Here is an 18,595-nt window from a genome sequence, read left to right as displayed (position 1 = left end):
CTCATCAATCGACAATCATAATCCACTTCCGTCTCCATCAAGGATAGAATCTCGATGCAGAGAAGAAACAGTACCTTGGAGAAAGAGAGAGAGAGGCTCAAGTGACCCAAACTGTGATCTGTAGTCTGCGCAGTGAATGAGTGAACGACGACCGAGTCGAATTTAGAAATGTTTCAAAGTAGGCCTCTATATTTTACTTGTTGACAATATAGACCTCTACATTTTTTACTTGTTAAAAAACGGTCAGTGTATTTTTTTTATGATCGGGTTTCGGCTACCAATCATTCGGCGACCTCTTTGCATGTCTCGTCGCCTCTTATGGCAGAAGCCTTGGCTGTTAGATCAGTTTTAATTTAATTTTCATATTTGTGTTTTCTTTGTGATTATCTTTATATTTTTTTTTGTAATCATACTTGTGTGTAAATTTTAATCAAAATATATTTTATTCAATAATAGCAATTTAAAAAGTCGATCCGGTATATGTTCGGTTAGGGCTGGGTTTCCGGTCGAACCCGCCAACCCGCTGGTTTTAATTTTGTTTTGGTCAAAAATATAACCCGCACAGCCTGCAAACAAATAATTTGTACGGACATCCGCCTCATTTAATTTTGCGGTTATCTGCGGGTTATAATTTTTTAAAATTAATTATATAATTATTATAAAAATTATATATTTTAAAAGTCTCATACTCAGTGTTTTGAAGCCAGATTGGGATATGTGGTTTAACCGATAAATTTGGTGACCCAAGATAAATCCGATTTGGATTTTGTGAAAAAAACTAATATTTAAAAACCTAATAAAACCTGCAAAAATCACTAAGACCCGGATACGATTACCGGTTGAACCAATAGATAATTTTTACTTTCTTTTAGTTTTTAATTATGTTTTTAAAATCTGATTGTATAGTTTTTAATAAAGAAGTTAGGTTTTTCAGTTTTGTAATTGGCAATTTATTAAAAATGTTCTACTTTTGATTTACTTTGGATTTAAGGTTTAATTTTATTATTCACATGACGCATGTAATATTTATGAATTTTTAAGTCTTACTATTTAAAAATCCAATAAAATCCGCAGATATCACTAAAACCCGGAACCCGGTTACCGATTAAACTTCTGGTTGAATCAATAGATAAAATTTACTTTTCTTTTAGTTTTTAATTATGTTTTTAAATCTGTTTTGTATAATTTTTGATTAAGAAGTTAGGATTTTCAGTTTTCATGTCAATAACTTATTAAATAAATATATATTTATGAATTTTAAAATCTTGATATTTTTGTCAGATATCATAAATCTTAATTTGTTAACAAAATATTCAAATAATCTAAACTATTTTTGATATTTTATATATCAAATGAAAAAATCTAAAAACTAAGTTGCTGACGAGAAAAAAAAACTGAGTTAAGAAGTCAATGTATATCCCTGCCTAAGATAAATAAGATATAAGTCTCAACGGTCAGCATTGAAACATATTGTAAAGAATCATGCATGCGGTTTCACAAAGAAAGAAACGACAGCGTTTAATAGTTATATGTGTTTTGACTCTCACGGTTATATTTTCAAACGTAATCTTACACATAGAATGTGGAGCAGTTATATAAATATCTTAGAAGTAGTTATAGTTTACTTTATGTAGTTACATTTTAAATTGGACATAACCCAATTTCAATTGGACATGTTGAAGAATTAATAGAATAGATTATGGTTTGACAAAAAAAAAAAGTTTATCTTCTGGCAATTGGCATGATATAGCTTCTGCTATTCCCTTACCTTTTCTTCCTCTCCTGTATGAAGAGACAAAGATGATGATTGATGAGCCATCACCTTGTTCACATTTTCAAAGTTTATTTCCGTACTATAATCACCTAATTATTTGATTCTTTTTCTTCTTTTACTTCTTTCACTGTTTGATCATAAAATGTTTCACTCATATCAAGCGAAACCAAAATATTGAAAACTAGGTAACGGATTGAAACTAAGATGTGTTGGTGCTATATATGAGTAGGTTTATTAAGTATAACCAACCGGTGCGTTGGTGGCTTGCAAAGTTACAACTTACAAGCCATAGCCCATAGGATGTTCTTTTCCTTTTCTTTTTTCATTTTGTGCTATCAGGATGTTGATGTTCTTTTCCAAGGCCATAATTTATACTAACGTTCTAACTATTTTAACAAACTGAAATAAGAACTTCTGGCACCATCTCTTTTGCTTTTTACCTTAAGAAAATTAAGGTCAGTGTAATTTTTTTTGTATCATTTTGAAATAGCTTAAAAAGCTGAGACTTGGCGCTTTGTTTTATGGGTATAGGGGAAGCTTTTTGTAAAGCTAGACTATTTACTGGTTGTGAGTTTTGTCTTCTCCATGTTCCGCAACTGCAAGTAATGCCTCAACAAAATAGTTATGAATGATATCAGGAACTCCAACCACCGTACATGACCCATACAAATTAAATCTTGGCCGTTTACTATGGCTTCCTCGAGAATCCAATAGTATGACTGGTTGTGATTTATATAAGATGATAAAGAACCTAGCACATGCGTCTCTTTAGCAAGGGAATCAATACGGATATTAAGACAACGAGGGTCGAGGGATATACACAAGTTGAAAGTCCAAAAAATTTCTTCTGAGCTGTGTGAATTCTTCTAAGTCCGCTTTAAAATTGTGTTGATGATCTACGGGTTCTGTTCTTTAGTCATTTTGAATATGTCCACACAATCTATTTCAAAGATGAATGAATGACTGTTCTTTTCTCTTAGGCATTACATAGCTTAAAGTAGACTCTCTATCTTTTGCATGTAACGCTGATGGCTTTCTCCGGCATCCATTACAACCAAACATATTCTCATCCATGCTAAATATATATATCAGTAATTTGAAAATACAAGAAATATATATTACATTTAGTTTGTTACTATAAAATGATGGATAAAGGATCAAGATATATAACAAGATGGGGGGAAAGTAAGAAAATGATGGCTCAACGCAGCTTTGGATGCCACCAGGTCTGTCTTCTCCTCCTTTACACGCAAAAACTATACCGTTTATAGATTTCCTTTTTATTTCATTCTGCCACTTTCATCTTTTTCTTTTCCAGTTTTGTTCTGCCTTTTTAGCATGCAGTACATAGTTTTGAAGAATATAATGACAAATTCATGTGCAGTAACTACTGTTTTGTGATGTGTAAGAATAATCCAGACTGTATTACAATAAAGAAAAAGAAAAATCAATTATCAAACCAAGTCGAGATAAGTTTACTTCCCTCGGCAAGTTTTAACAAACTAGAGTAATCGTACCGAGTAAACTGAAACGAAAGACTAATGAACTCTGTTTAAATCTAATGATTTTTAACTAATTTAAACAAGGTTTTGTTCATCATTACCTATAATCTGCAGTATGATTATAACCCAAACAAGAGTATACTTTTCAGTACTACTCATCATCACTTAGCTTTCGTTGACACACAGCCAATGCAGGTTCACGAATGCATGTGCCTCTGAACTCATTATAACTATACAAAATCAACATTTTATATCGTCGGTTTGTGATTATTAAATGCGACATGCATGACCCAAAGACTTATGCGTTGCTTTATAGTATTTTCTAAATCAATAATTGAGCAGGCTGGGAAATAAGTCAATAAATGTGTGTCCACCCACGTTAGCTCTTCTATTTCTCAAGATTCTTGTCTTTTGTTTCATTATGCTCAATGGCCTTGTTCAAGAATCGAAACAAATAGTTTAATTTCTTCGGTGTTCCACGTTTTACTTTTCTAATATGTATGATGAATCTTTCAAAGGGAAAACACACACACACACACACACATATTTATATACGTACGTGACAGTGTTTTCTTTTTAAAACACATTTATATGTGTTTTTAAAGGGAAAACAGACACATTTATATACGTCATTAATCTTTGCATGGGAGATTGGAAATTCATTAGTAATGAAGAAAATAAAAGCATAAAGCATACTGAATTTGGAAAACGCTCCAAACCCTTTATAAGCACGTCTGTCTATATATGTTTGTGGGTACGGTGTGTGTACATATTTGTTTTTACACCTTTCTTATAACCCGGAGGATCCCCACGCATGTGGACGTATTTCGTTTTTAAATTGTTTCTTGCTGCTATTTTTTTGCATTATATAAGATATATTTCAAATAAGAGACTGTAAAAACTTCACGTAAAGTTTCAATATTCGGTCAAATAATCTCGTTTTATTACTGGTGCCGTGTTTTATACACTTTAGGGTCTCATTATAATTAAAAAAGTTCTCATCATGATTCTAGAAGCTGGTGAGAGACCAATTCTTTTGAAGAATTAAAGTTTCTCAACAATTCATTTAGAGATTAATCGCTTAAATTAACTCAACTAATACCCCGTCGTGGATTATTTAGACACAAGTATGAAAACAAACCTTGGACACACTGAAATTACAGCATAATATCTATTTGATATATCTACATGTCTAGCTATTCTTTCTATGTATATTCATGTGACTCCCACAAAACAATTTGTATCTGCAAAATTGGAAGTTTCAAACTTTGAATTAAAGTCAGGTAACATTCGATGACTTTTGTACGTGCGACCTCATAAGCAAAGAGATACACTAGAATACTAGGCCAAATATTCATACAACAAGCTCTGTAATAAACATATTACACATTACTACCTATTTGAGATGGGATTTGGACCACTTGGGACTCCATGTTCATTGTTATTGAGCCTCTTCCCCTTCCGCCATACGGTCATCGGCCGCCGAACTCTGAACTTCTCTCTTCTTGTCCCTTCTGGCGAAGTCACCGCCACATCATTGACGTGTTGATCATTGGAGTGAGATTGATCAATGGTTCTTTGATGGCTTTGGAGGACTAGAGAAAGGAAGAAGAAGAGAACAAGTAAAATAGTGCTGTGAGATCTCATCACATGTTATACCAAAATAAGATTGCATGCGTATTCAATAATTCAACAAAACAGCAAACAGAAAAGGTTTATTTCCAGTGAGACATTTTGAACTGAGGAGCTCTTGGAAGATCAAGAAATGAGTTTTGATATTTAACAAAACAGAAACTAGAGCTCGTAGAGAGAGATGTGTGAGATTGTGTATGCAGATTTTCCTTTCTTTTGGTGTATTAATGCGTGGAAAGTGCGCGAGGAAATGAAAAGAAAAAGCAAAGATGGTACGCCTTTTTATTTACGTTGTCTGTAGTCTGAATGTAAACTTTAAGGATTGATAGAGACTGAAAGATCAAAAAGGGTACAGCATATTTAAATATGGTGTCAATTTTTATATAAAACACTCAATACTAAATTCATCATCTTCTTTTTTTGGTTTAATTGATATTATATACTTCTTGAAAATATTGATTATAATTTACATTACTGAGAGCTTATTATTATATATAGGTGAACAAATAGCTATCGACTTTGACCATTTGATTTGGAGGTTCCGAGACAAACACAAGCTGACGATCATTTTTTGTTTTTCGTCGTATCTGAGATTCTAATCAACTAACAAGAAAATTAAAACAAAAAAAAGGAAAAGGGGGTGAAGAAAAGCAGAACGAGAACAAATTATTTACGGAAAATTAGCCACAAAAGACAAAGAGTCTCTTCCAAATTCCATGACAAGATTTATCAATTTCATGTTCCTATTTGGACACTTTCATATCACTTGTCAAAAGATTTGTTTGATCTTCCCGAGTATACTCTCCTAAATTAGGTAGAAAATCAGTTTCATAATAAGAGGAAGAGTTTACTATATTTATATTATACATGATTACCTTACAAAACATTTTGATATGAACTAAAAGGTTTTGAGTTACTTACAACAAACGGTGTGTCAGGACATCTCCAACCCAACTCCATTTTCTACTCCAAAATGGAGTAAAAGTGAATATGGAGTAACATATGCTCCAACCCAATTTCATATCTCACTCCATTTTGAAGTTTACTCCATAAATGGAGTAATCTATTTTTTGTTTGTTCATGACTCCATTATGGAGTGAAAAATAGAGTAGGGTTGGAACAATTTTACTCTATATTCACTTTTACTCCATTTTGGAGGAAAAAATAGAGTTTTACATTGGAGATGCTCTCATAATACTTCGCAAGAAATAGTAATTGTGACATAATTAAAATGAAGTCTATAGTAAAATAAAGTTTTCTTAGAAACTAAACATTTATTCTGTTTACTTAAACAACTGTGTTTATTGAATCTATAGTGAATCCCTTTTATTTAAAAGGTTGTGACTTCTCAGATGGTGACATCGTGGTGGCTAATGAATTATAAGAGAGCTTTGGCATTGCAAGGTGAATGAAAATAGCGTGTCGGTAGGCCTATGCATTCACTTAAGAAAAACTTGACGAGAACAATTGGCATCTCTGGCTGATAGCGGTTATGGTGTTGGTGAATGAAAGTTTTTTTTTTTTTTTTTTTTTTTTGGTGCAAATGTTAAAAATCTTGGTGAATGAAAGTTCTCTGAGGCCAAAAAAATTATCACTCCTGCTTCATCATATCATGGATGTATTCATTTGTAACTTATAAAGTTTTGCTTTCCAACAATTGAGTCGAATTGTCACGTCGATATATTGTAGGGTGGCATCACATTTCGATATTTAGTCAGTAATTGACATAAAACATTAACTCCACTTGTTGGTATAGGTTGGTCGTTGAGACGCACGTTAACTAAAGAATTGTTTGGTAACCAATTGCACAATGTCCACTAAAACTTTTTGTGTAATTTTTCATCAATCGATGAATTCATTTCAGGATACAGTATACTGTATACTGTCATTGGTCCAACGGCATTTCTTGACCTATCGTGCATCCTCAGGTATATCTTTTCATATTTACTCTAACATAGATTACTGTTTATATTTTCACATGACGGTCATAACTATGATAAATTTGAAAATGATGTGTGCGGTGAAACCCTTATCAATTTCTTTTATTTTATAGAGATGGCCTTCATGTCAGATGTTATGTATTGTTACTCTCTTTAATATAGTGAAATTAAATGATCCACAGTTTTCCTCCATGCTTGTAGATAATACTCATTATTTTGGGCAGTTTTCACCCTCTCGAGTATAAATAATTTTATCCATCTTCAAGTTTGTTGCTCGTTTCTTCATTGACATTAATTAAGTCATTTGGTCAGTTCATGATATTCATCCATCTCTTGAAAGTATTTTAGAGCTCTCGGAAAAACATTGTTCCTTGCTTTCACCATAAATAACTCACCAAACGACATATTAGATTGATACCTAACTCAGCAAGCGACATATTAAATTATTCTACTTGTTTGGCCCAACTCAAAAATGAACTATTTCATATTTTATGTTTTCTGACTCTTCCGACTACGATTCCCAGAACGTCTTCAGATAACCACAGTAGAGTTCATGATCCCCTAACGGTAATTTGGAAGGTTCATGTTGCTCACTAGCAGTTGAAGTCTTCCGTAACAAGCAGTCTCACCGATCCCGATTGTGTAGCCAAACATCAGGGCCGGCTTAGATAGTAGGGCCGGGAGTGCGACCGCCCCGGGGCCCAAGGATCTAAATTTTTTTTTGCTTCTTTTTTTATAATTTATTTGAAATTGTTTAAGAAAAACAGATATAAATATATTTTGAGTAATTTAAAACTAATTTTTGTTTAAACTTTGTCATACAATATAATGAAATAATTTTAATCATTAGGTTCAACTTTGATTTTAACTAGTTTTTTCAAGAAAAATTATCTAAAAGCTATATTATTAATTTTTGCTCAGGGGCCCTAAATATGTTTGAGCCGGCACTGCCAAACATATACGATTCATTGATTTGTAAGAATAATTTAATATTCAGTTTTTTGGTTAGTTAGTTGGTTTGGTTTGACTCAGCTCTCGACTTTCGTGTAATTAGAGAGGAAACCATGAAGATTGTTGATCTCAACCATATTTTCCAGCAAATTGAATTCTTGTGAAAGGAAAACTAAAGTACTTTAGAATATGAATTTATATCTTTCGGTTACCCTAGGTTTTAGACTCTGCTTTAGTAATTTAAATATATATCTATGAAACTATACATCATAACCACACATGGGTGGGTCTAGTAGCAGGGGAATTTCAAGTTAGCTAAACGACCCAGAGTTCGAAGCAATCCACGAGAGACTATACATGTGTGGTCAAATGAGATGGATTTCTAATTCACATTATGAATAACCGGATCAAACCCGAATCTGTTTGATACCGGTGGACAGATCATCATAACACTAGTCTGTTGGCTGTTGGATATCCTATTAAAAAAAGAGACTATACATCATAGTTTTATTATGTCACAGTAGATCATTTTTGACTTAGCAAAACCCTACATTATAATTTTTGTGGCGCAAAAAAGTTCTCTGAATCTTGATCGAGAAAGTTATGCAGGTTTTAAAAACAGTTTAATGAAAATAAATCAAGAGTTGATCCAAATGTTAAATCTAGTCAATGGTCCCCAATTGCCAACGGCTCCTTTGGACTCTCCGCTTTTGGGCCCTCCACGCCTTCATAAATTCCAACGCTTCAAAGGATACATTTTTTAATTGTCCCAAGTGAACGCTTTCTGCATTTCCAACGCCTTAGAAGCTTCCTCGAGACACTCAACTTACTACTACTTGTCTTCATCTCGAATCTGTCTTTCCTTAACTTTTACACTCTGTTTTGTATTCTTTCTCTTTTTCCGACACGTTTCCGAGTTTAGAGGATAAACACAAAACAGTTCTTCTATGAGACTCGCAGTTCTGTTTTTTTACTTACTGGTCGTTATACGAAAACATTCTAAAAATAGATAGAACAAAACACAGTTGTACTGAATTTCTGTTTCTTCATCGTCACCTTTGTCTTAACACAATTAAACAGAGAGAAAAATTAGTATCTTCAGTTTGTTAAAAAAAACGAACTTCTCTTCTTCTTTTCCCCTTTGAAGAGAAACAAACATTTCACAAAGATCGAGATCCGATCAAAGATGAGCCTCCATGTTGTTCGTCTTCTTCTTCTTGATCGTTAACGAAATGGCGTCTTCTCAGTTAGAGATCGCCTCTTTGCGATCTACTAACTTCGGATGCATCCTCAGAGATCGCAACCGAATGCAGAACAAAGACGACGTCGTTTTCCATAAGAATCCGATCTCCGACGGTAACAAGCCCAAAAAGAAGAACAGAAGCCGTCTCGGGTCGCCGGAGAAACCGCGTGCTAGAAAAGGCACCAACTTTTCCGACAGCACGAAGAGAAACGAGAATCTTAGAGGAGGAGCTTCTTCTCTTGTGCAGATATGGGAGGCGAGGCTGAACCGGTCCAGCGCCGGAAACTCGCCGATCCATGGACAAGCGACAGAGATCGTTCAAGAAGAAGAAACCAACCTTCCGGCTGCTCCATCTACCGACGAAGAGTCTGAATCGGAGAACGAGTCAAAGAGTCGTGATCCAACGGTGGAGATTGAATCCGGTTCTCTCGGTAAGGTTTCTGATTCGGGAGAGAGCAAATGGGGCCGAGTCTCTGAGATTATCCGTAAACTGAAGCTAACCGCCGGCGATAACGTCCGTCCCGCCGGCATGTTGAACGTTAAAACGCCGAAGCAGGAGAAAAATAGTTCGCCGGTGGTTGCTTGTTCTCCGCGGCTCAGAGGACGGCAAGCGTTCTCCGATTTGCTTATGCGTCTGGAACGCGACCGTCACCGCGAATTGGAGACGCTTGTTGGACGCAACGCAGTTTCTAAATTTTCTCAACGCGGTCGCCTCCAGGTTACTTATATTTTCAGAAACCACCCAATATTTTCACATATATTACATAATAGCTCAGAAATTTATGAAGTTATACAATTTACCCAGTTTTAAAGTTTAAAAATTTCTCGCTTTTCCTTGTTAAACACACAGTCAATGCTGCGGCTAAGGACTCTCAAACGCGGCCTACTGATTCAAGATCGTCATCGTTCTAGCGCAAAAACACCTGATCTGAGTCTCCTTGAACTTGGTTCTACAGTTCTTAACCTAAGGTAAGATCAGAGAACCTCTCTATGCTCTTTCTTACAAGTTTCGATCTCAATCTTTACATCGTTAAACAGGGAAAGATTCCGGGAAAGCGTCTCTTCTAAATCAGAACTGAAGAAAGGGCAAGAATCTACCATGGAAACAGAGTGGTTAAGCCCTCGAAACCGAAAGATAGAGGAAGTAAACTCACACAAGAAAGAAACTGAACCAAAGATGAGTTACCTTGAGCAGCAAGAAACAATGTTACCAGAAGCTTTGAAAAGAGAATCCGATAACACTAGCCCCCACACCAGCGTGGCTCTTCAAGAGCCGCGTACAGTGGAGAACCAGGTGGCGAACATGGTAGAGAACCGTACACATGGAGGAACTCAAGAAACACTGTTACTTGAGAGTCAAGAAACGTCGTTCAGATGGGAAGATCAAGAAGAGTACGAAGATGAACAATCTTATTACGGAGAAATGAGCAACGACTGGTTTACTGAAATATCTCGGCCTAAGACTTACTGGGAAGATCTGAGGAAATCGCGGTATTTGGAAGTGATGAACACTCGATCTGACAAAGACGATATATGCAAACTCCTTGAGAGGTAAAAACAAAATAAAAAAAAAAACAAAAAATCATTGTCTTCAACTCAAACATCTTTTATAACCTAATATTTGTTCTCTCAACCATACAGAAGAACGGTTTCAGACTTCCTCCAGAGCGGATTGCGAGAGAAGATCGATAAGCTCATGATGTCCCGTGTTCAGACACATCCGGTTCAGCGGATTGATCAATCTGGTAAAGATGAACAAGAATGTGACATAGGCCAAGAAGAAGATGATGAAGTGAGAGATGACTTGAGCCATACGTCATCGCAGATATTTGCGCCATCACCGGCAGGATCATGGAGTTCTCAGGATATAGGAGTTTCTTCCACACCTGACTTATCACCTCTGCACACTCCTCAATCCACTGTGAGTCTTGCTTTCTTGTTTGACTTGTCCAAAAAAAAAATGAAAAACCGCAATTAGTTTTGGCGAGATTGACATTTTTCTATGTCACCAAAATGTTTCAGGAGATGGAGATTATAAGCGAGTTGAGATCACAGATTATACAGCTCCAGCTAGACATGTCGGAGCTACGAGACTCTGTCAAAACGTGTTTGGACGTAAACGCTAGCCTTCAAAAGTCAGTTCAACGGGAAAATCCCCTGAAACGCAAATGCTACGTTTGTAACGAAGCGCAAGTTGAAACACTTCTATACAGGTACCCTATCAACCAGTTTACCCTTTTCCAGGTTTTGATTTTGTTTATACGTTCTTACAAAAACGTTTAATTTATGTAGGTGCGGACATATGTGCACATGCCTGAGATGCGCAAACGAACTACAATGTAATGGCGGGAAATGCCCTATTTGTCGTGCTAAGATCCTAGACGTTGTTCGCGTCTTCGTCGATTCAAGGACGTAACCATTAATATATAGAACCAACGGTTCAAAACGCTAACGATACTTCGCTTAACCTTACACACGTTTTTTTTTGTTGTCTAACTTTTGTTTCTTCCTGTGTTTGCGTTTATGTTTGACTGGACCGCATTTGCGTTGTGTAACCACCAACCGAACCTCTTTTCTTGACGTTGAAGTTTTCTTGTAAAGACTTTACACATACTTTTTTACTTTCCTTCCATCAAGTTTGTACGATGTTGAAAGGTTTATTATTTTTTTAGTATTTACCGTTTGTTTTGTATATTTTGTGTACCAATATAATAACTACGACGGGAAGATTACTACCAAAAAGAAGAATAATGCCAAAAAACAAAGTTTTCTTCTTCCTTTTATAACCAAAAACAAAGCTAAAGGTGAAACATGTCGAGGGATCATAGAACACAATACTCACTCTTCATTGATATATACATACCGGTCATCCGAAGATACGCACATATACTATTGTGATTTTTTTTTAATATATATAATTGTAAATTCTTATTGTAGACTTGTAGTGCTACATTTTTTAAGTTTTTTTCACGCGTTCTGTGCTGCTAAGAACATGTTGAAGTCATCTCTAGCTTTAAGCAAGCGTGGGGTGATACACGACCGCGGTGAAGTCGGGCATGAAACCGAGGTCGTGGTAGAAAATCTGACACGGCGATGCGGTGACGTCTCAGCCGAACTCCTTTGTTGTCTTTCCGACCGAGAAGTCTTTAGAACACTTCTCAAAGGTAAACTTTCTGTTTCCTTGTGGAATAAGGAACCCAAACTCACCGGTTCTTGCACATCTCTGCCGCTTCCACGGCTGCATTTGATCATCTCCACCGGCAAATCAAAGTACAACCGGTTGTTTTCTCGGGCCAGACCCGTTGTTGAAGCCCGCCATGAGCCACACTCGAAATTCTCGAACGAGGCATCTAAGGAGACGGTGGAGTTTGAAAAGGATGACGCTTTGGTCATCTTCTTCTTGTTTACAGAAGAAATATCGCTGCTTTTCGGTGACCTCACATGTTTTTGCTTCCCAAAACCAGGGAGGGATAAACAGAAGGCACTGCACTTGAAATCTTCTTCTCTTGCGTCACAGATGAAGTTTTTCACGGGATACCTAGCTTTTCCAACAGAAAGCATGGATTCTTGGTGGCCAAGCTTCTTCCGTGGCTTCATCATCGGCTCGGTAAGAACAGGAAGCGGCACGGCCTTATCTCTTGGCGGCGACATCACCAGTGGTAAGACCATTCTGAAGCTTTCATCTTTCGGAGACGGCCGGGAGAGAACCGGTGAAAGCTGGTTCTTCACCAAGACATTGAAAGTAGGGTTAGGGCTTTCTCCGGGAAAAACGCTGAGACGCTGCCACTCGTCATTGCTCCATTTGTTGGTTAGACCATCTTCCAACACAATCAACGCTGGAGGAGACATGAGAAACGTAGAAATCTAAGGTAATATATTAAATATGGTGAAGGAAAAAGTAAGAGGTGAGATGCTTAGGGCTGGATTAGAATCATCGGATATATATAACACGGGCAAGAAGTGGAAAGCACGTCTATGGCAGCGTGGAGAAGTGGTGATTCACATGTAGGGGTGTTAGTACAGAGGCGGTGCGAAGGAGGTACATGATAATATTTGAATACGAAAAAGAAACAAGATGCATGATAGTATATATGGATATTCTCAATGTGTTCACATTTTGACCATTGGCTTTTCTTATAAGTGGAACTATGTGATAACCCGCGTCTTGCGCGGACTGTGATTATTAGTTTTGTTATTTAAAAAAAAAATATTAATCTGGATATCAGTTTAGTTGTAGGTTTGTTTTTTAATCACTTAAATATGACTTTCATTTTAAATCAATATTTATTTGGTTTGTTAGGTTAAAATGTTTGATGTTGTTAGTTTTTTTCTTGTGATAATCAAAAATTACAATTATTTATTCATTTTCAATGTTATGAATCTTAGATAGCTGCGATATCGAACCAATAGTTCCATATTATAGTTTTTAAACAGATAATAGTTAAAAAAAAAAGAAAACAGATATTATTTATACAAATCATTTTACTTCAGTTTGGTCAATACTGAAAGAAGCATTAAGAAAACATTTCAACTTAAAAAAAAATATTTCTGTTGTGGTAAATACATAATCTCATGTGCTAACATTAATATGGAAATGTATATGTATGTAAAGTATATAAAGATGGTTGAAAAATACATAAAGATACTGTTAACTAAAATTAAATGATATTTTTTCAAAATAACACATAAAAAATAAAAATTCTTAAAATGAAATTATTTAAAAATAAAAATATTGTAAAATTTATATAAACTATAATATATAACTTATATAATTCTTTAAATATATGCAAATATATATATGCAAATAACGGATCAAATTGGATATTCGTTCCTATAAATATTGGTATTTGTGATTTGCTTCTTTTTTATGGATATTGCATTTTAGTATTTTGATTTGCTTCGTAGATATACAAATATCTTGATTTTTTGTTTGAATAAAAACGAATAACAAATCGAATCAAAATTTATGAATACTTTACCCAGCTCTATCTGTAAACAATAAAAATAATTTTGCTTTCGATTCGATATTTATTTTGATTCGGAAAAAATCGGATAAAATGAGTTTTGTTGGAATCATGCATGTGAGTTTTATATTAAAATGAAAATTAAATAGAGTGAACATATTTATATAAAGTTTGGCTGAAAAGCTCTCTAAACGTGACATGTGTCAATTTTAATGTGAACGTATTTATTACAATGTTTTTACATATGACATGTGTCAAGTTTAGTGTGAATGCATTTATTACAATGTTTCTCCTTTAATATATAAGGGATGTGAATGACGAGGTACATGAGGTCATGAGGCTAATCAAATGAATTCTGAATGTTAACAAAAATATATATTAGAAACTGATTTGAGAATTAAATAAGAAAATGATGAGGATAATCAAATGAATCCTGAATCTTGACAAAAATATATAAATGATCTGAAAATAAAGTAGAAAAGGCTTTTAAAAAAAAATGTTGGATCATTGGATGTTTTTAGTTCTTGGCAATAACGAGAAACAAATGTTGTCAAAGTAAAAATAGTATAGATTTATCAACATTTATTGACCATTCAAGATTATCAACAAGTTTTCTTTATGTTTTAGGGCAACTAGTTTTTCTGGTTTTCACAGCTTTTACCTATTCTTAAAAACCAGCAAAAAGCCAAAAAAACATATACTATATGGGTTCCTAAGAATAGACCAAAACCCTAACTTTTATTTATTTACAAGGAAAATACACATGTTAATACATTCCATACACGTTTAACATTTACATAATCAATTTTTTTTAACAACCAAGAATTTATTAATTATATTGTAAATGCATGATACAAATCTGGGATACAAGCCATACATAGAAGCCCAGATTTGAAGAGCCTTTTGCTACAGTTTTTTACTTTTTATTTAATTTCACTGAATAGACCTATATTTTCCAAAAAAAAAAAGAATAGACCTATATTTTCTATTTTTAAAATATTTTCAGAAAGAAAAAAACAGGTAAAATTCATAAATGGGCCGAACATAGAAGCCCAGATTTGAAGAGCCTTTTAGTTCCAAACCCTAAACCGGGAAAAGAGCAATACAAAGGGTTAGCTGACCTTCTCTTCTCTTCTTCCTCCTACGACTTGTCTGTCATCCGTCGAAAAGCTTTTGTGAGTCTGTACCATCCTTCTCCAATGTCCGTAAACGTCAAGGTACATACTCTTACTTCCTTACAAAGATAAAGCTCTCTCTCTCTGTTTTGAAATTCAATACCATACTCTGTTACGGATTGGTTTTGGTTTACAATTTGGTTCCGTCTGGTAATCAAGCTGTCTTCTTTTCAAAAATCGCCTTAACTTTGGTTCAGGGTAATCCGAAAGTCTCCACCTTTACTCAATTTTCAGTTTAGAATATGATCGTAAAGAGATGAAATTTCATCGGATTATGTTTGGTCTGGAGGCTAGAGCTGATGGATTACTAGAGCAAGCTTGATCTCTCTTTAATATTTTTCTTAGTTGCGGAAGGTTGTGATTATTGATTAGTAGTACATGTTAATTGTTTTAGGAGGAGGAGCCTGTGCTTGCGCCTAACTGCGATGTCGTCGAGAACACAGAGCTTGAAGTTGTCAATGGAGATGAGGGAAGTAAGCTTGAGGATTATGGGACTTGCGTAGATGTTATAACCGAGAGAGTCAATCAGGTGACTGACAATTGCTTTTCACTACTCCGTAAAGTCACTTGCTCTCTTTCTTGCTTTATTATCTCTCTTACCTCCGCTATATACTGGAAAGTACAGCTTGAGCAGAAAATTGTGGAGGTTGAACAGTTTTACTCTACCAAAGACGGAGCAGGTCAAACAAACACTTCCAAGAGTAACTCCGGTGGGAAAAAAGTTGCTATCTCTCAACCCTCCAAGTGTAGCTCTGCTGGGAAAGAGAAAGCAAGAGGGAAACATGTTTCTAGCCCTGAACTTATGCGTCAGTTTGCTACAATTTTTCGTCAGGTAATGATGAAACTTTGAAGCTTTTGGATCTTGGATTGCTATGTTTGATCCTTTTGTCTTCTTATAACTCTTTTAGATTGCTCAACAAAAATGGGCGTGGCCATTTCTGCAACCTGTTGATGTTAAAGGGCTTGGACTCGATGATTATCATAAGGTTAACATTCAAACCTTGCTATTTGCTTTGTGGTCCAAGTTTGGTTTTGATGGTTAAATGAGTGTTTTCATTACATGGCAGGTTATAGAGAAGCCAATGGATTTGGGAACTATTAGAACTAAAATGGAAGGTTCGGAGTATAGCAATGTCCGGGAGATATATGCTGATGTTAGGCTAGTTTTCAAGAACGCTATGAGATATAACGAAGAGAAAGATGATGTCTATGTGATGGCTGAATCTCTTTTGGAGAAGTTTGAGGAGAAATGGCTTACCATTATGCCTAGACTCGTCGAAGAGGTACCCACCAAAACGTTCGTTTTCTCATTATTCTGTTCTCTTTGTAATGTTGAGTGACTGTGTTGAAACTGGTTTTGCTATGAACAGGAAAAGAAACAAGCAGAGGAAGAGGCTCAGGATCGTGCGAGTAGGCAGCTTGCTGTGGAGGCTGCTCAAGCAGAGAAGGCTAGAGATTTAAGCAACGAAGTAAGCAAATGACAAGACCTATTGCTCTGTTTCAGGCTATTGATTGTGTAGTAGCTATACGGTTTGATGAGTCTTTTGCTTGTATCTTTAGCTGTATGAGATCGATCAGGAGCTTGAGAAACTTCGGGAGGTAGTGGTCCAGAAGTGCAGGTTCAACTCTAATCTTTTATATGTTAAATCATATTTTACCCTTAATGAAAGTTCTTTGCTTCTTATTTTCGTTTTGATTACTGAAATGAACAGAAAGCTGTCCACTCAAGAAAAGAAGGGACTTTCTGCAGCTTTAGGTCGTCTCTCTCCTGAGGATCTGTCTAAGGCGCTTAAAATGGTTTCAGAGGGCAACCCGCAGTTCCCGGCCGGAGCACCAGAAGTGGAGCTTGACATCGATCTTCAGGTAAACACCAAAACCTTTGGTTGATTCAGTGTTTTTGTTGCGGTCTATGGCTTTTTTAACTCTTCTTTTTTCGTGAGCAGACTGATGTAACTTTGTGGAGGCTGAAGGTGTTTGTGCAAGAAGCATTGAAAGCAGCTAACAAGAGCTCTGGTGGAACAAACGCCCAAAACAACAACAATGGTGGAGAGATGAACAAGACCACTGCGAAAAGAAGGAGAGCGATCTTTGATGCAATTAAAAAGGTTAAAAGAGCCAAGAAGGCTTGAAATCCCTTTTCTTTTTCTTTCCCTAATATCTCTTTGTATTAATCCGCAAGGAAAAGATGAAACTGGTGAACATCAAATCTAAATTAGTAGAAGCCTTTCCAGTTCCATTCCGGTTTCAAACTTCTAGCACCTTAACCAAAAGAAAAAAAGAAGAAAGAAAGTTGAAGAACATCTCTGTTACATTCTCATGACATAATTTAGTTTTTGTTTTAAAGGGCCATCAGTAGCAGCAGCTATGACGAGGAAGAGGATAGGACGGAAGCTAAGACCTTGGGAGAAAGAGAGGATTTGACAGTCACAGTGAAGCTACTCTATTAATAAAGAGAGAGAGAGAGAGAGAGAGAGAGAGAGTGAAAGAGATCTTCATCGATGTATTAGCTTATTTTATTGTGAGAGATACAGTGAATTGTGTGTGTTATTGGATCAATCTAGAGTTGGTTCCTAACATTAAACTAATCCATTATGCTTTGCTTATTTTATGATTCAAATTTGGTTCTCCCTTTGTTGAGATCAGCTACTTCCTACTTAGCCATTAGTCCTATAAGACTATCCAAAACATTTTGTTCATTTTGTATCTATTGACAATAAATCATTATCACATAGAGACCGAAGGAAACCCACCTCCAGCACTTATGGAGGAGGAGAATAAGGGACGTCAAGTTTGGTGGTTTCCGACCAACTCCAAGTGCTTTCTGATTTTAGTTTTGTCAATTATCATTATCTCCCACCACCTTCACAGGTGTCGGTCAAGGAAAACCCCACTTCCTACACATTGTCGACAGATATAAAGTCATATATCACATCACATGTGCATGCATATGTTGTTAGAGTCTCATATTATTATGTGGATGGCCATTTAACTGACCTACTAAAATCAGAAAGCACATGTCACAGACTCACAGTGTGTTAGGATTATGATTACTTTTAAAAGTTATAGTCAACTTTAATCTAAGTCCCTACGGCCCTAATGTGGTTGGAACTGAACTCATTGCATGTGATGTTTTATATTATACATATATACTGATATAACATATACATGTACATACACTACAGCAATTTGACATAAGATTAGAGACACTGATCTCTCAAATCATTTACTAAACCGATCTTCCAGAGCTATTCAAACATCTCCGTTAAAACTCACAACAAGAAAAAATATTTATTGACACAAAACTAAACGTATAGTCACAATAGATTTTGTAACTTTGAATCTGTGAGTATACTTCAAACTTGATTTTGTTTACCTTTTTTGCGATTTAACTACGATAATATTTATGTTTGATTC

At 35.5% G+C, this 18,595-nt stretch overlaps 4 protein-coding genes across 7 annotated transcripts; 2 read left to right on the top strand and 2 right to left on the bottom strand.

Moving 5' to 3' along the window:
* Positions 1-4,528: 4,528 nt before the first annotated feature.
* Positions 4,529-5,194, bottom strand: LOC108837535 (CLAVATA3/ESR (CLE)-related protein 42). Its single transcript, XM_018610568.2, has one exon. The coding sequence runs from the start codon at positions 4,921-4,923 to the stop codon at positions 4,669-4,671; it is 255 nt and encodes an 84-aa protein (XP_018466070.2). The 5' UTR covers positions 4,924-5,194; the 3' UTR covers positions 4,529-4,668.
* A 3,370-nt stretch (positions 5,195-8,564) lies between these two features.
* Positions 8,565-11,654, top strand: LOC108806513 (uncharacterized). Its single transcript, XM_018578654.2, has 6 exons — positions 8,565-9,760; positions 9,893-10,011; positions 10,081-10,593; positions 10,684-10,963; positions 11,065-11,255; positions 11,335-11,654. The coding sequence occupies exons 1-6, from the start codon at positions 8,996-8,998 to the stop codon at positions 11,456-11,458; spliced, it is 1,992 nt and encodes a 663-aa protein (XP_018434156.2). The 5' UTR covers positions 8,565-8,995; the 3' UTR covers positions 11,459-11,654.
* Positions 11,655-11,830: 176 nt separating this feature from the next.
* LOC108810890 (uncharacterized) lies at positions 11,831-13,022 on the bottom strand. The gene has a single exon (XM_018582962.2). It carries the CDS (start codon positions 12,889-12,891, stop codon positions 12,010-12,012), a length of 882 nt encoding a protein of 293 aa, XP_018438464.2. The 5' UTR covers positions 12,892-13,022; the 3' UTR covers positions 11,831-12,009.
* A 2,068-nt stretch (positions 13,023-15,090) lies between these two features.
* LOC108805913 (transcription factor GTE1) lies at positions 15,091-17,784 on the top strand. 4 transcript variants are annotated; one of them, XM_056989996.1, is made up of 10 exons: positions 15,091-15,223; positions 15,576-15,710; positions 15,807-16,013; positions 16,090-16,167; positions 16,249-16,464; positions 16,552-16,650; positions 16,742-16,800; positions 16,894-17,044; positions 17,125-17,286; positions 17,526-17,784. In XM_056989996.1, exons 1-10 carry the CDS (start codon positions 15,206-15,208, stop codon positions 17,535-17,537), a joined length of 1,137 nt encoding a protein of 378 aa, XP_056845976.1. In that variant the 5' UTR covers positions 15,091-15,205; the 3' UTR covers positions 17,538-17,784. The 4 variants fall into 4 exon arrangements, with proteins under 4 accessions (XP_056845976.1, XP_056845975.1, XP_018433404.2 ...); XM_056989995.1 differs by lacking the exon at positions 17,526-17,784 and having other exon boundaries at positions 17,125-17,417; XM_018577902.2 differs by lacking the exon at positions 17,526-17,784 and having other exon boundaries at positions 15,102-15,223; positions 15,579-15,710; positions 17,125-17,417.
* Positions 17,785-18,595: the final 811 nt, after the last annotated feature.

The sequence above is a fragment of the Raphanus sativus genome, chromosome 6 (genome assembly GCF_000801105.2).
Source record: "Raphanus sativus cultivar WK10039 chromosome 6, ASM80110v3, whole genome shotgun sequence".
Classification (NCBI taxonomy): Eukaryota; Viridiplantae; Streptophyta; class Magnoliopsida; order Brassicales; family Brassicaceae; genus Raphanus; species Raphanus sativus.
This window is presented reverse-complemented; position numbering and strand designations above follow the sequence as displayed.